The sequence below is a fragment of the Felis catus genome, chromosome D1 (genome assembly GCF_018350175.1).
Source record: "Felis catus isolate Fca126 chromosome D1, F.catus_Fca126_mat1.0, whole genome shotgun sequence".
NCBI lineage: Eukaryota > Metazoa > Chordata > Mammalia > Carnivora > Felidae > Felis > Felis catus.
In genome coordinates this window covers 74,264,021-74,280,735 of record NC_058377.1, presented here as the reverse complement: position 1 = coordinate 74,280,735, position 16,715 = coordinate 74,264,021, and the positions used below count along the sequence as shown (strand labels likewise).

General features: G+C 38.2%; 1 protein-coding gene across 7 annotated transcripts in view; it reads left to right on the top strand.

Annotated features, from left to right (window-relative positions):
• Positions 1–16,715, top strand: part of HPS5 (HPS5 biogenesis of lysosomal organelles complex 2 subunit 2) — a 60,453-nt gene that overhangs the window by 230 nt on the left and 43,508 nt on the right. For 4 of the 7 annotated variants that reach the window (XM_019812150.3, XM_003993038.5, XM_006937131.4 and 1 more), the window contains exons 2-6: positions 5,354–5,517; positions 10,872–10,982; positions 11,393–11,457; positions 11,916–12,108; positions 13,466–13,599. In XM_019812150.3, coding sequence (XP_019667709.2) covers positions 5,410–5,517; positions 10,872–10,982; positions 11,393–11,457; positions 11,916–12,108; positions 13,466–13,599 — 611 coding nt within the window. In that variant the 5' untranslated portion in view covers positions 5,354–5,409. Of the gene's footprint in view, positions 1–60; positions 84–105; positions 270–5,353; positions 5,518–10,871; positions 10,983–11,392; positions 11,458–11,579; positions 11,710–11,915; positions 12,109–13,465; positions 13,600–16,715 lie in introns of those variants that run through there. The other 3 variants (XM_023239634.2, XM_019812151.3, XM_045039040.1) reach the window with 3 other exon arrangements.

Genomic DNA, 16,715 nt, shown 5'->3' with positions numbered 1-16,715 from the left:
GTGAGAGAGGGTCTGATCTATTGAGAATTGGGGGTTTCCGGCCTTGGAAGTGGTGGAGCGGAGCCGAGACCTCTGGGCTGCTGGTCTGTGAGCCTGGCTTGGAAAGCCTGGCTTGGAAAACATGGTTACCGAAGCTTCTCTCCTCAAGAGATCTGAATACAGTGTTAAAGATATCGCTGCAGAAAAGTTACTAGTTCCGCTAGGGAGCTTCTTGTGGCCAGGGACTGTGTCCGGCGATGGGTACAAAGAATGTTGACTGCATGATGCATGTATGAATCGCCATTTCTCTGTGGTGAAGCGTTCTCTGATTATTAACTTCTCGGGTAGAAAGATCCCACTATGGAATGGTGGAATCTCGTATTTACCCTTCGCATAGTGTCTTTACTTTTTGCTTGATTCCATCTTTTCCGTCCACGTAACTAGTGGGGGGAGAAAGAATGCTGTGATTTGCTTTTAATGTGTAAGCAGCAAACACTGTGGTGCGTTGGTGAAATGAGTACTAGGGCGATGATAAAAAGCCTTTTCTTAATCCTACTACTCGTTTATGTTACCATAAAGGATTGCATGGAAGTGGAAAGGTGATTAGATTAGGACTCAGGAGAAGTGGATTCTAGTCACAGCTCTACCTCTCAGGAGCTCTGTAACCTTGGGTAAGCCAACCCCTCAAGAAGTTGTTTTACTGACTTTGGTAAGCATTTATAGCCACCTTCTAATTGTTAAGTTGTTTGTTTGGTTTTGGCTAGAGGTGTGCAGGCTTGACAGAAGTAGTATTTAAACCCAGCTTTGCAGAAAGGTAGGATTTTATTAGATGGATGAAGATTCAGAAAACAGTATCTATTGAACCACAGAGGCACAGGAAGTTTATACAATGAAAGAGAAACAAAAAATAGCAAGGTATAGTTGGACAATAGGGGTAGAGTGGAAGATGGGGCTGGAAAAATAAATAAGGATGAGATCATAGATTAAGAGGGTGAGCTTTCGAAGGTTTGTACACTGATTTCTTTTTAAAAGTAGGTACTGAAAAAATCTTGTGATTATGGAAAATTGCAAACATAGACACAAGTAGACAGGAGAATAAAATGAACCCCATGTACTAATAACCCATTTTCAACAGTTGTCAACATTCTACTGTTTTTATTACAGAGAATTTAAATGTGTTGGTACTTTTTATATGCATTGTCACATTTGATTAATAGTAGATTTTTATTTGAGCTCAATTCTATGGTATGTAAGTACCAGCTAGGATCATTATATTTGTGTGAAAATTCCTTTGGGTTTTAGTTGAATCAAAAGTGTGACATGGCTACTTTAAAAACGGTGCTGTTTTAGGTTATAACATAGAAATTTAATGTCCAGATCAAGGAAGTTACTGTTTCTATTCTAGTCTTTGTTATTCAGCCACTAAAAGTGTATTCTGTTCAGTTCTAGGCACCATATTTTTGGGCAAACTAAATGGCCTTTGTAGAAGGTTGACAAGAATAGAGGAAGTTAGTAATTGTCGTGTCAGAAATTATCGAAGAATTGGGAATGCTAAATTTTTAGAAGACCTGATAACACTTTTCAAATACTGAAGGGTTGTTTTGGGAGAAGTAAACATTCCTTTAAACTGCAGAAGACACAATTAGAAATAATTAGTAAAAGCTCTAAGTGAGCAGATTTCAATATTAAAGAGAGAGAGAAAAAGAACAAAGGAAAGTATAAATATAGAGTTGGCTTAACTCTATACCATCTTAATTCTTTTTTTTTTTTAATGTTTTATTTATTTTTGAGACAGGGAGAGACAGAGCGTGAACAGGGGAGGGTCAGAGAGAGGGAGACACAGAATCCGAAACAGGCCCCAGGCTCTGAGCTGTCAGCACAGAGCCCGACGCGGGGCTCGAACTCACGGACCGCGAGATCATGACCTGAGCCGAAGTCCGCCGCTCAACCAACTGAGCCACCCAGGCGCCCCATATACCATCTTAATTCTTAACCATCACCCCGCAACTTCTCTTGAGAACTGACATTGCTGACGCTGTTTCTTTTCCGTTCTCACTTCCCATTAAATATATATTTTTTGAAAATTAGGAACCTGTTAGTTTAGTTTTTTTTACCTCATTAAATTATAACTTGCAGGACACTAAGATCAAGGCCCGAGGCCTATCCACTTCAGAGTTTAAGACACAAGTGGAAGAGATAGACAATGTGGACTTGATGTCATTCCTTTCCAGCTTCTTTAGGATCTTATACCATGGTTTTATCTTTTTCTTGTGTCGTCAGTCTTTTTCATTCTAAAGACTCTTAGCTACTATTTACAAATATGTTTGAGTCTCTCCTGGTCAGAAAGTCCAGAGAGATTTTCTCCTTTTCCAACAGATTTCTTGAGTAATTGAAAGGCCTTGTCTTTACTACCTTACTACCCACCACTTTTCTTAAGTCTTTGTTTTCTAGGGTGTGCCCACAGCGCTTCACAGAAATTATGTGATTGCCTAACACCAAATCCTTTGATGTCTTTCTGTTGCCTACCAAATTAAAATTTCTTCAGGTTCTTTGGTTTGAAATTAGAAGTGTTTCATGCTTTGTGTTGAATTACTATTCCACTTTTATTTTTCATTACTCTGTTCCTTGTACCCTGTGTCTCAACCAAAAACTAAACTTGTATTCTCCAAATGTATCCTCTGTATTTTTGCTTATTGCTGCCCTTACCCTTTTCCTTCTGATAAAAGCCTATTCAGCTCCAGTGCTGCTTCCCTTAGGAAGTTTTCTACAGTTCCCTTTAACTCAGTGTGAAATGTGATTCTTCTGTCCTTTAAGTTCCAACATAGCATTCTGCTTATGTTTTCCTTATTAGGTGTGTGTGTGCGCATGTGCATGTTCTTTTTCTCCCTGTTTATAAAGTGACTGATTTCCAGAATTATTTTGTCATTTCTACCACTGTGTCTCATATTTCACAAGGAACTCAATAAAATGAACGAGTGAAAAGAATGATAGTTTTTTTCTTAGGTCAAGAATTCTCAAAAGAAGTCTTTTTCAAAGATTTTATGTTATGTTATGTTATGTTATGTTATGTTATGTTATGTTATGTTTATGTTGGAGAGAGAGAGTGAAAGAGGCAGAGAGAGGACACAAGAGAATCCCAAGCAGGCTCTGCAATGTCAGTGCAGTGTAGCTCAAACCCACGGACCGTGAGATTATGACCTGAGTGGAAATCAAGGGTCGGGATGCTCAACTGACTGAGCCACCCAGGCATCCCTAAAGATTTTAAGTAATCTCTACAGCTGACATGGGCTTGAACTCAAAATTCCAAGTTCAGGAGTTGCATGCTTCACTGACTGACCAGCCAGTTGCCCTGGAATTCTTAAATATTTTGAGTATAGGACTACTAAAGATTTGGTTTTCTTTTTGGACTATTATTCTTATACTAAGAATAGTATAACGAAGAGGAGATAAGACTATATTATGTGTATGCAATAAAAAACATTGTAAGCTTATGTGTGTTTTGCCACTGGAAGGTACACTCCATGAATGTTAGGACTTTGTTTTGTCCTCTGTTTTATCTCTCCAACCTAGAACAGTGCACAAGTTGGTGCTATTGTAACTGAACAAACATGAGTTCCTTCCTGTGAGTCAAGGTAGAAACTACAATGGGTAGAGTTTTTGCACAAAGGAAACTTTATTTGCAGCAAACAAGGAGATCACAGGGAATAACTTTCAAAGCCATGACTCCCTGAGAAAGAGTGAATGTTTGTTTGTTTTAGAGTTAGAATGAGTATTTAGATAAGGGAGACTTGTCACCTCTGTGTAGAGGCCCACGCATGCTCCTTTAGGAAATATGCTTATATGTACATAGTATATCATGTAAAGGAGGCTTGTGCTTCTGTTTAGGTGGAGATTCTCATATTCAAATGAGGTAAAAGTAACTGTCGGTCACTCCCTGGATTACTCCCTAGTCCATCTGCACTGGCATGAGTCGGGAGGTGAGCTCAAACTGGTCAGGGTGGTTTGGGCCACCAGAACTCCTATCCAGGCACTTGTTGCTTGAGGGGTTGTTTCAGTTTCCATCACATGATGCTATGCCCCTCTGGTCTTTTGCCTGAGTTAAGAGGTAAGCTGGAAAGAAGAGCTTAAGGAAAAATGTGGGACAGAGGTTGGTAGGAGCAAGCAGGTGAGCAGTAAAGGTTGAGGTTTGGGGTCTTGCTGGTAACACTATGTACATATTTGTTGAATAAATAAATAAGTGAATACGTGTTCTGAAAAAAACCTGTAAATTAAAAACAAGTACAAGCAGTTGTTTCTGAATTTTTCAGTAGTGTTTGCTTTTTTTTTTTAACGTTTATTTTGAGAGAGAGTGTGGGAGGGGGGTGGGGAGAGGCAGAGAGAGAGAGAGGGAGAGAAAAATCCCAAGTAGGTTCCGTGTCATCAGTGCAGAAGAGCCTGACACAGGGCTCGATCTCATGAATGCTGAAATCATGACCTGAGCCAAAACCAAGAGTTGGGCACTCAACCTACTGAGCCACCCAGGTGCCCCTGTAGTGTTTGCTTTTATTCTTAATTTGGCATGTTACAAAAAATGGAGAAAAGTTAAATTAACGGGTAAGAATTTTCTTGAATTTTGTTTCTTTTCTGGAAGCTGGTGCAATTTGACAAAAATATACACTTGAGAGTTGCTGAACAGATAACTCTTGTGTTAGTGTACAAAGTCTCATTGGTTATTTAGCATTTGCTGCTTTGTATTCCTATTCCTATTCATTCCTATCAGTTTTCTTATTGAAGCTCTTACTTTGAGCTTTAATTCTCTGTACCTTACTTCCCACTTAGTAGGTGCATTCATTCATTTAACAGATACTTACTGAGCCCTTGATAGTGTGGAGAAAGAGATCCAGAGGTGTGTTTCTATTGAGCACAGTTAAATTATTGGCTGATAACTATTGAATTTGCTCATAAGGGTTTATAGTTTGAAGCCTTTACAGAATGTTGCCTTTTAATGAGAGACTCTGAAAGGTAGAGGAAGATTTACAACTCAAAAAGTACAACTGAAGTTGCTGTTTTACCAAAGAGGAACTTGACCAATTTTTCTCTTACATCCTCCATTCTACCTACTCACACTGTTAGATAAATAGAGTGGAACAGGGTTATGGAGGGACCTTGAGAATTTGGGCTTGATTCTCTGGGAGCTTCAGAGTCAGGGAATGATACAGTACATGCTGATGGTTGCACATAATGTTATCTATGTGTGTTTTCTTTCCTCGTAGATGCTAAGTACCTCCAAAGTAGGGATCCTTGTTCCTTTCTCCTGTTTCTCCATGGTCTCTATATATCCATTAAATGCTTGCTAACTAAGCAAGGAGCTTCTAAAAATTATATTTTTTTGCAGGTTTTATTCAGGAATACTGTGCCTGTCACTCAACGTAGTTTTACGATTCCAGCTAAATGACTTTTGTGCCAGTGATACCGGAGTCCTACAGCCATGTACTGGCAGAATTTGAGTCTCTGGATCCATTACTTTCAGCCCTGAGGCTGGACTCCAGTCGTCTAAAGGTGAATTTCTTGATCCGTGTATCTGTTTCATGTTCATATTTGTATATTTTGTGCACACTGTTATATATGCTCCCTGCCGTCTAGTTCTTTATGTTTAATGGAATCATGGGTATTCTTCCCTGTGCTAGTAATACCTTACATACAAGTAGCATGTTCATAGGTCTTTCTTTTTTCTTTTTTTTTTGTATTAAAAACATTTTTTTTTATATTTGAGAGAGCGAGAGGGAGACAGAGCGTGAGCGGGGGAGGGGCAGAGAGCAAGAGGGAGACACAGAATCTGAAGCAGGCTCCAGGCTCTGAGCTGTCAGCACAGAGCCTGATATGAGGCTCGAGCCCACAAACCGTGAGAACGTTTCTTGAGCCAAAGTTGGATGCTTAACCGACTGAGCCACTCAGTCGCCCCAACTCTTTCTTTTTCTTTTTTTTTTTAACTTGTTTTATTTTTTATTTTTTTAAATTTACTTCCAAATTAGTTAGCATATAGTGCAACAATGATTTCAGGAGTAGATTCCTTAGTGCCCCTTATCTATTTAGCCCATCCACCCTCCCAAAACCCCTCCCGTAACCCTCAGTTTGTTCTCCATATTTATGAGTCTCTTCTGTTTTGTTCCCCTCACTGTTTTTATATTATTTTTGTTTCCCTTCCCTTAAGTTCATCTGTTTTGTCTCTTAAAGTCCTCAGATGAGTGAAGTGATATGATTTTTGTCTTTCTCTGACTGACTAATTTCACTTAGCATAATACCCTCCAGTTCTATCCACATAGTTGCAAATGGCAAGATTTCATTCTTTTTGATTGCTGAGTAATAAATACTCCATTGTATATTCTATACCATATCTTTTTTATCCATTCATCCATTGGTGGACATTTGGGCTCTTCCCATACTTTGGCTATTGTTGATAGTGCTGCTATAAACATGGGGGTGCACGTGTCCCTTCAAAACACCACACCTGTATCCCGTGGATAAATGCCTAGTAGTGCAATTGCTGGGTCGTAGGGTAGTTCTATTTTTAGTTTTTTGAGGAACCTCCATACTGTTTTCCAGAGTGGCTGCACCAACGTGCATTCCCTTCCCAACTCTTTCTTGATTTACTTTCTGAGCTATCATTTGAATTCTTTCCCATTCTTGAAAACCATGATATTGATTGTTCAGATTTTTTTTTCCTTCACAATAATCTTGCTGTTTTTTCTAAGAAAGTAATGTATTTGGTTGAAAATAAATAGTATAAATGAGTATACCATGTTGCATTTTAAGCATCATGGACCACTGCAGTTATACTAAGCTCATTACAGAACAAGGAGTTTGATGTACCCTCCATTTTAGGGAACAGAGCAAAAGCCATTAGCTGTGTGGGATAAAGTATGTGCTTCCCTCAAACCCTGAGTTCTTTTGATAAACTCAGGAATGACATAGTGAAGAACAAATCTTATGACCAATTCCAAAATAATTTCATTCTTATACTTTTGCTCCCCACCCCAGTAATTTTCTAGCCTTTAAGCAGAAGAATAGGATGTAATAGGCAAAGTGATATGAGCAACACTCATGAGGGGTTGATTTCAGTTAGACTTTTTTTTTTTTTTTTTAAGTTTATTTTTGAGAGAGAGAATGAGCAGGGGAGGGGCAGAGTGAAAGAATCCCAAGCAGGCTCTGTGCTGTTAGAGCAGAGCCTGACACAGGGCTTGAACTCACGAACCGTGAGATCATGACCTGAGCTGAAATCAGTAGTTGGATGCTTAACCTTCTGAGCCACCCAGGTGCCCGTCTTTAATCCATTTTGACTTTAGGTGAAAGAAAGTGGTCCAGTTTCATTCTTTGCCTGTTGCTGTCTAGAGTCCTCAATACCATTTGTTGAAGAGTGTCTTTTTCCCATTTATTCCTCCTTTGTTGAAGATTAATTGACCATATAATTGTGCTTTTATTTCGGGGTTTTCTGTTCTATTCCCTTGATCTGTGTGTCTATTTTTATGCTAGTACTATACTGTTTTAATTACTACCATTTTGTAATATAACTTGAAATCTGAACTTGTGATACCTCCAGTGTTTCCAAAATTGCTTTGGCTATTCAAGACCTTGTGTAGTTCCATGCAAAATTTAGGATGGATTGTTCTAGTTCTGTGAAAAATGCTGTTGGTGTTTTGATAGGGATTGCATTTAAACTATAGATTGTTTTGAATAGTATAAACATTTTAACAATATTCTGCCAATCCATGAGCATGGAATATCTTTCCATTTCTTTGCATCGTCTTGAATTTTTTTCATCAGTGTTTTATATAGTTTTCAGAGTACGGGATTTTCACCTGTTTGGTTAAATTTATTCTTAGATATTTTATTGTTTTAGGGGTAGTTGTAAATGAGACTGTTTTCTTAATTTCACTTTCTGCTGCTTCATTGTTAGTGTATAGGAATGCAAAAGATTTCTGTACATTGATTTTGTATCCTGTTAGTTTACTATTCATTCATTTATCATTTCTCCTGGTTTTCATTTATCAGTTTTAGTGGTTTTTTGATGGTGTCTTTAGTGTTTTCTCTATATAGTAACATGTTATCTGCAAATAGTGGGAGTTTTACTTTTTCCATACCAATTTGGATGCCTTCTATTTTTTTATGTTGTCTAATAGCCGTGTCTAGGACTTCCAGTATTATGTTGAATAAAAGTGGTGAGAGTGGATATCCTTGTCTTGTTCCTGACCTTAAGGGGAAAGCTCTGTTTTTCACCATTAAGTATGATGTTGGCTGTGGGTTTTTCATATAAGGTCCTTATTGTGTTGAGGTATGTTCCCTCTAGACCTACTTTGCAGAGGGTTTTTATCATGAATGGATGTTTGTACTTTGGCAAATGCTTTTTCTCCATCTGTTGAAATGATTATATGGTTTTATCCTCTTATTGATGTGATGTCACATTGTGAATATTGAACCATTCTTGTCTCCTGGGACTAAGTCCCACTTGATAAAGATATAATATTTTTTTGATGTGTTCTTGGATTCAGCTTGCTAATATTTTGTTGAGGATATTTGCATCGATATTCATGAGAGATATTGAACCGTAGGTTTTTGTTTGTTTTTGTTTTTTTGTGGTGTTTTTATCTGGTTTTGGTGTCAGGGTGATACTGGCTTCATAGAATGAATTTGGAAATTTTTCTTCCTCTTGTATTTTTTGGAACAATTTGAGAAGAATAGGTATTAACTCTTTTTTTTAATGTTTGACAAAATTTTCCTGTGAAGCCATCTGGCCCTGGAGTTTCTTATTACTGATTTAATTATTTTGCTGGTAATTGGTCTCTTTCGATTTTCTATTTCCTCCTACTTTAATTTGGTGAGGTTATACATTTCTAAGAACTTATCCATTTCTTTCAAGTTGTCCAATTTGTTGGCATATAGGTTTTTATAATATTCTGATATAATTGCTTGTATTTCTATGGTGTTAGTTGTGATTTTTCCTCTTTATTAGTGGCTTTGTTTATTTGGGTTCTCTCTCTTTTTTTTAACGAGTCTGGCTACAGGTTTGTCAATTTTGTTGATCTTTTCAAAGAACCAGCTCCTGAGAGCCCCTGGTTTGAGTGTCTGACTCTTGATTTTGGCTCAGGTCATGATCCCAGGGTTGTGGGATCAAGCCCCACCTTGGGCTCTGTGCTGAGCATGGAGCCTGCTTAAGATTCTCTTTCTCTCTCTCTCTGTCTCTCTCTCTCTCTCTCTCCCCCTTCTTCTCTCCCCCACTTGCATGCATGCACTCCTTCTCTCTCTCTTAAACACACACACACACACACACACACACACACACACACACACACTCACTCAAAGAACCAGCTCCTGGATTCATTGATCTGCTCTATTGTTTTTTTTTTTAGTTTCTATATCATTTATTTCTGCTCTGATCTTTATTATTTCCTTCCTTTTCCTGGGTTTGAATTTTATTCTTCTTTTTCTAGCTCTTTTAGGTGTGAGGTTATTTTTCCTGCTTCTTGAGGTAGGCCTGTATTGCTATAAACTGCCTTCTTGGAACTTCTTTTGCTGCATCCCAAAGATTTTGGACTGTTGTGTTTTCATTTTCATTTGTTTCCATGTACTTTTTAATTTCTTCTTTAATTTCTTGTTTGATCCATTCATTGTTTAGTAGCATGTTATTTAACCTCCCTGTATTGTGCTCTTTCCAAATTTTTTCTTGTGATTGATTTCTAGTTTCATAGTATTGTGGTCAGAAAAGATGCATGGTATGACTTCAATTTTTTGAATTTGTTGAGACTTGTTTTGTGGCCTAATGTGTAATCTATTCTGGAGAATGTTCCATGTGCACTTGAAAAGAATGTTGCATTCTGCTGTTTTAGGGTGGAATTTCCTGAAGATGTCTGTTAAATTCATCTATTCCAGTGTGTCAAAGCCCCTGTTTCCTTGTTGATTTTCTATTTGGATGATATGTCCATTGATCTAAGTCAGGTGTTCCAGTCCCCTGCTATTATTATGTCACTGTATGTATATATAGTGTATGTGTATTTGTATACACACACACACACACACACACACACACACACACACAGACACACACACACTATTAATATATATATTGATTGTTTCCCAAAGGCTTTCTTTTTTTCTGACTCTTCCTTTTACCTGGTAAGGTAAACCTTTCTAAGAAACCCCAGCAGGCTTAGTCTTATTAGCTGGAGTTTAGTCAGATAGCTCTCACTAGCTTCAGGAAAAACTGAGTAAATGAATATTTAGATTTTCCAGCTTCTGTGGTGAAAAGCAAGGTTGAAGAGGGTTGGGAGTGTCTGTTCATCAGCAAAGCAACAAATTTCGCCACAGGGTGTTGGGCACAGCATGGCCACTGTTTTCTGTGGTAGATAAGGAAAGGAATTAGAAGGCTGCGGGTCTAACAGCATAGTGACCTGCATCTGTGTCCTCTATAGTCTCACCCATTCTAAAAGCTGTGGGTGATTTGTGTGCTAATTATGTGGACTAAAAGTGATTCAAGTGAGTAAATGGTTAAAGCAGTTGCTTTATCCCCTGGGGACTTACTTGGTCTTTCATCTTTGTGGTCAGCAGTGGAATGATTTAGCCAAATTACACAAAAGATGCATGATCTGATAACTGGATTTTGCCAAGGGAAAATTACTCATTTGTATAATTGAGCCTATTCAATCATTTTGAGATTTAATTAAAAATTTAAAACCACAATGTTCTGTCTGTGTCTTGTGCTCGAATGAGAAGCTGAGTGCCGTAACATGGTGTCCAGCTGGGCAGGAAGTGGGGTGGGGGAGGAACCTGCTACACAGATCTTAGTATTTATGTCTATTAGTTTCTTTTATTTAGTTATGTGACTACGATCATCTCACCCTTGTCTGTTTACATGTTTTCAGTGCACGAGCATAGCTGTGTCTCGGAAATGGCTGGCTTTGGGCAGTTCGGGAGGAGGACTCAATCTCATTCAGAAGGAAGGCTGGAAGCACAGGCTTTTTCTTTCACACAGGGTAAGCTTAATTAATCATAGTTCTGTCATACCATTCGGAGTATCTTTCATAAATCCCAATTTCTCCATTATGAATAATCATTTGGAGTAAAAGAGGAATGTAAATCTTGAGATTTAAAAATAAAAATGGGGCGCCTGGTTGGCGCAGTCGGTTAAGCGTCCGACTTCAGCCAGGTCACGATCTCGCGGTCCGTGAGTTCGAGCCCCACGTCAGGCTCTGGGCTGATGGCTCAGAGCCTGGAGCCTGTTTCCGATTCTGTGTCTCCCTCTCTCTCTGCCCCTCCCCCGTTCATGCTCTGTCTCTCTCTGTCCCAAAAATAAATAAACGTTGAAAAAAAAAATTAAAAAAAAAAAAAAAGTAAAAAAATTACCATTTTTGAGAAGCCTAATATTTTTCCTTTTGTGTTCTAGGAAGGTGCGATTTCTCAGGTTGCCTGTTGTTTACATGATGATGATTATGTTGCTGTAGCTACCAGGTAAGAAACTGCTTTAAAATTATCTGATCTTTTCTAAGTACATTTTAAATTGACAAGCCCTAGTTATGTGTTTTTTAGGGTGGCTAACCATCCTGGTTTATCTATGACTGTCCCAATTTTAGCACTGAAAGTCCTGAGTCCTAAGGAAATCTCTCAGTTCCCAGCAAACCAGGACAGACATTTGGTCACCCTATGGTTTATGGAAAATGTCAGTATGACACAACAACATTTCAGTGGCCTTAAAAGCGAAAGGTAACAGAGATAATTTAGAACATCTTAAGTTCTCTTGTACTGGATTTGTGGACTAAAGAAAGGAAATTAGTACCTTGACTTCCTACTTCCTTTTTTTGACAAACAGGAGTTTGCATATATATTTAATATAACTGATATTGTGATACAAATATATTGTACCTTTTGACCCTTGCCAAAAATTTGCTTCTGTGATTCAATTCTTACAGTCAAGGTCTCGTAGTTATTTGGGAATTAAATCAGGAGCGTCGTGGGAAACCAGAACGAATTTATGTGTCTTCAGAACACAAAGGCCGAAAAGTTACAGCTCTCTGTTGGGATACAGCTATTCTTAGAGTTTTTGTAGGTGATCATTTGGGGAAAGTTTCTGCCATCAAACTCAACACTTCTAAACAAGTAAAGGTGAGAGCCAGTCCAATTCTTTGTGTATGTGGTGAGATAGAAGATATTGTCTTAACAGAATTTCAGTTGAGGGACACAATTTTATCTACTCTTTCTTGGGGGACTGATCTAGAGCCCACACTATTAATTTTGTGGAGAACTGTTTATGTGTAGCTTGGTTTAGCTTAATACTGTTGCAGGATGGCTTCTGTGAGCTAACTTCAATAATTTGCACATTGTCTATTACAGTACTCTGTAATTTACCTATATGGCTCACTTAAATAAAGCATTACTATGAAACTGTTAATAAAGATAAGATGCCGCTTTATTAGTTGTGTGAATAAAATGACAAACATAGAAATGGTACTACTTGCCCAGGCTCCTATTCTCGTGGTCCCTGATTAAAAGAAACTCATGAGTCTAGGTATATTTTTTTTTTTACAATGGATGTAACTTACTGTGAACTGAATCTGAAAGGCACCTCCTGGATTGTGCTCAGCTGCACGGGTCCCAGGCTTCTTGCCAAAGTTGTTGCAGTAGAAGGGTTGAGTATCAGGTTACCCTGACAGAATGTTCCAGTCTCTCATTAAGGCAGAGCAGACCAGGGGTGCCTAGGTGGCTCAGTCGGTTAAGTGTCCGACTTAATTTCAGCTCAGGTCTTGATCTCATGGTTCATAAGAGCTCCGCATCAGGCCTTGTGCTGATAACACAGAGCCTGGTTGGATTTCTCTTTCTCCCTCTCTCTCTCTCTGCCCGTTCCTCACTTGTGTTCTCTCTCTCTTTCTAACTTAAAAAAAAAAAAGGCAGAGCAGACCAACTTCTTACAGTCCCTCTCCTCCAGGACTGTTAAAGTGGGGAACTTGGCTTATTTCCATGTAGGATCTTGGCAAAAAAGAAGAAATCTAACTACCATTGGCTAAATTATTTTATTTTAATTAACATATCAGAATATTCTTCTGGTTTGGTCATGGTGACCCTTCAAAGTTGCCACTTGATTCCTAACATATTTTTGATCCCAAATATAGTTGGAACGTTATAGGTAGTATAGTCCTAATTTGTCTTTTTTCCGAAGGAAGAAGTACTGTCTTCTGTGTGACAAAATTCTCTCACATGTTCCAAAACTTGTTTCACCTTGTTATTCCAATTTCTAAGATTAGATAACCAGAAACAGTCTTAAGAGTTGTCTTCTACAGTTACGTAACAAATTATTTCACAGAACCTTTAAATGAGTGAAGCTTTGATATCCTAACAGGCAAATTAAATTTTGACCCATTAAAAATTTTTCTTTTGCTGTCCAAAGTTATTTTCACTTAAAAGGTAAAGGAGATCACATGTATATGTAAAGATAAATCTTCTTTCCTTATCATGTCTTTTTTAGGCAGCTGCTGCTTTTGTGATGTTTCCTGTTCAGACAATAACAACAGTTGACTCCTGTGTTGTCCAGTTAGATTATTTGGATGGAAGACTACTTATATCCTCACTTACTCGATCCTTCTTGTGTGACACTGAGAGGTATATTGACCAACTGTGGGTCATAGGTTATGCAGAATTCTAGAACTTTCGGAGACTTAGAAGTCATTTAGTCCAAACCCCTCAGTTCAGTAATACAGATGTTAATGAGGAACAAGCTGTGTGCAAGCTGATGTTAGGGAGTAGGAAAGACATAGAGGAGACTGAGCCAGTGGGCGACGAAGACAGATGTTCACTTAACTCTCCGTGAAGTGTGGTCAAAGAGTCATGAGGGAAGGCCAAACAAAGGCCTGTTTTGATATGGGGAATCAGGAAGTCTTCCTTGATTAAATTTGTTGTTGTTTAGATTGTTGTGTGTTTAGTAGAATGTTACTAATGGGTAAAACTGGGTGAAGAATAAGAACTTTGTGAATATCTATTTTATTGAAATCTCAAGGGTGGAGTTAAGGTTCAGTGAATGGCAAAGAGGTGTATTGGAGGTAGCTGTGAAACACCAGAACAGAAACATCTTGAAATCAATATTATGTGTGACTGTGCTGAAGTTCCTCAGCTATTCTCACTGCAGGGAAATTTTCACTGGTGGTTCTTTTTTCCCCACTACCATATTCTTTAGGACCAGCCACTCTTTAAACTATTTATTAAGGAGAATTTTGAGCATACCTAAAAGAATTGTATATTGAACCCCCATGAACCCACCAGCCAGCTTCAATAATTTTGATGATGATTTTGGTAGGCTAAATTTGGAGTAAAACACGAAGGAAGGGACATTTTAGGAAGGAACAGTCTCTTGTGGAAAAGTGAGAAAGAATTGGGCATATTTTAAAACCTTCCAGTCTGGTGTAAGTAGGGGAGTTGTGGAAGATCGAGTTGGTAAATTGGTTCCACAGTGAGAGTGACAGCCTTAAATGTCACATTAATTAGGTGGGGTTTTAGATCATTTTAAGAAGTGTGCTTAAAGAATATCAGGGTTTGAAAATTGATTTCATTAGAACTATCCAGGCTTGGAAAGTATGTATTTCCAGGACTTCATGTATCTCTTAGAAGGCTGCTATTTTAGAAAGCAGGAGTTGTTTATTACAAAAGGTTTGAAGGCTGACTGTCAGGGATGGTAGAGGGAAGGTTGGGAAGAAGGTGTACTTTGTATTTATTTTTTTGGATGGGGAAAGGCACGTGGGAAGGAGGCCAGTTATAGCAGGTGGTAGGTGTGTGATATCAGAGAACCTAGCTGGATAGCAGAGAGGCAGTGGTCAGTTTACATGAAATTCATGGGAAGGAGGATGTATCTGGTTCTGACTTGTTTCAGACTATATACATCAGTGATGAAGTTAGATTTGGAGAACTGGAGATCACCTAGTGCCACCCTTTCATTCTTGGAGCTTGTCTGATATCACACAGCTGAGAAGAGACAGGCGAGACTACAACCTTTCTGTCTTGATTCAGTGCCCTTGCTCTTAACCTCACAGTTACCTCATACATCCTTTGAACGTTGGACCTTTGGTCATTAACTCCACGCTTGAGATTTTGGGGAAGTATTTGTTAGCTTCACCAAATTGGTAACTATTCTTCACCTGTAGGTTTCCAAGTTTACAAAGTGGCCCCGTGTAGAAAGCTATATGATAGACTTTATAAAAAAAGACCTAAGTAAGTAGAGGTTTATTTTTCCTTCTGTGCAGTGGAATTGCTGATCTTCATTTTCCCATTTCACAGGGATGTAGCTAGAGTTGGTTATGAGAATAACATAGATTCTGCTGCTAAAATAACACATTCTAGAAATGCCCACTTCCTGTTAGCTAGAATTCAGTTTGGGGGGACATGAATAGTACAATAATTTTAAAAATTCATTTATGTTTAATTTTTTTTTGTTTGTTTCAACTTATATTCCCTCCCAACAAATAGCATTAAAAAAACCAACAAAAACCAACAGGGGCTCCTAGTAACTAACGGAAGTGATAGATAAGAATTTGCTTCTCTTGCCAGCCACTGGCTACTTTGTCAATATCATTGATGAGCAAGGTGGATCCTGGGAAGAAATAGAATAGAAACAAAGAACTATAGTATAGTGGAGAGAACACTGACTAATGGAAACTGGCAATATGGTTTCAAATTCTGGTTCTGCCACTTTTTAAACCTTGCTAAATGTTGGTTTCCCCATCCAGAATAGTAGAAGTAGTATTAACTAAGATAACATATATGACATACTTCATCTTGTGCCTGTTACATATTGTTTGAAAATGTAGAAAGCAAGGTTAATGAGTATACAAATAAGAACGAATTGCCTGTATTTGTTCACTCAGCAAACATTTACTGCACTCTTCTGGATCCTTAGTATTGTATTAAGCACCATAGAAGATATAAAGTAAGCAAGAAATATATTTTATTTCCCAAATAAGGAATATAAGTAATAAATCCATAACTTCTTAGATTGTTCTGTATACATTTCAAAGCACTTTCATATCCATGTTCTCGTGGTACACATAGTTCTCACAGTTTTTCATAGTACTAAAGCTGTGTTACTTTTTACCCATGAAAACAGATAAGTACAAGGATATTGAATTATCTAAGGTCACCTAGTAAATTCACACTAGAGGGCATATTAGGTCATTCTCTAATAGAAGAGTTTGAGTGCATGGAGCACTATAATGTAGTTAATGCTCTCTGTGGGTCAGACACTGTGCTATACATTGGGAATTTAACTAAAGAAGAGAAGCAAATGGCCTTTGTCTTAAGGAAAGTCATAATCTATTGTTCAAAGAGACACAGTTGCCATATATAAGGTAGTAAGTGCCATGGGAAGCGTGTAATTCAGCTTACGGGCATCAAGGAAGTGTCTTGTGGAAGAATGGTGAAGTCATGAAGAATACTTAAGTAAAGCAGGTTTTTAGGAAGAGATTATCACCTTCCATTGTTCCCAGGCAGTGTACTAAGCACTTTTGTGTATTTAGTTCATGTAATCATAAGGAAACAGAATGTTCAAAGTTAGAGTTTCAGAAGGACTTGGCATTTTGAGGAAAGAGCAAAGAGTTTACTGGGTGTTTGTGGCAGGAGAATGGCTGGAAGACAGGGTTGGAGAGGTAGCTTAGTAACTTCCACGGAGTGTCCAAAGAACCTTTTGCAAGGTGATTTGGGATAGATTTTAAACCACTTTATAATAGGATTTA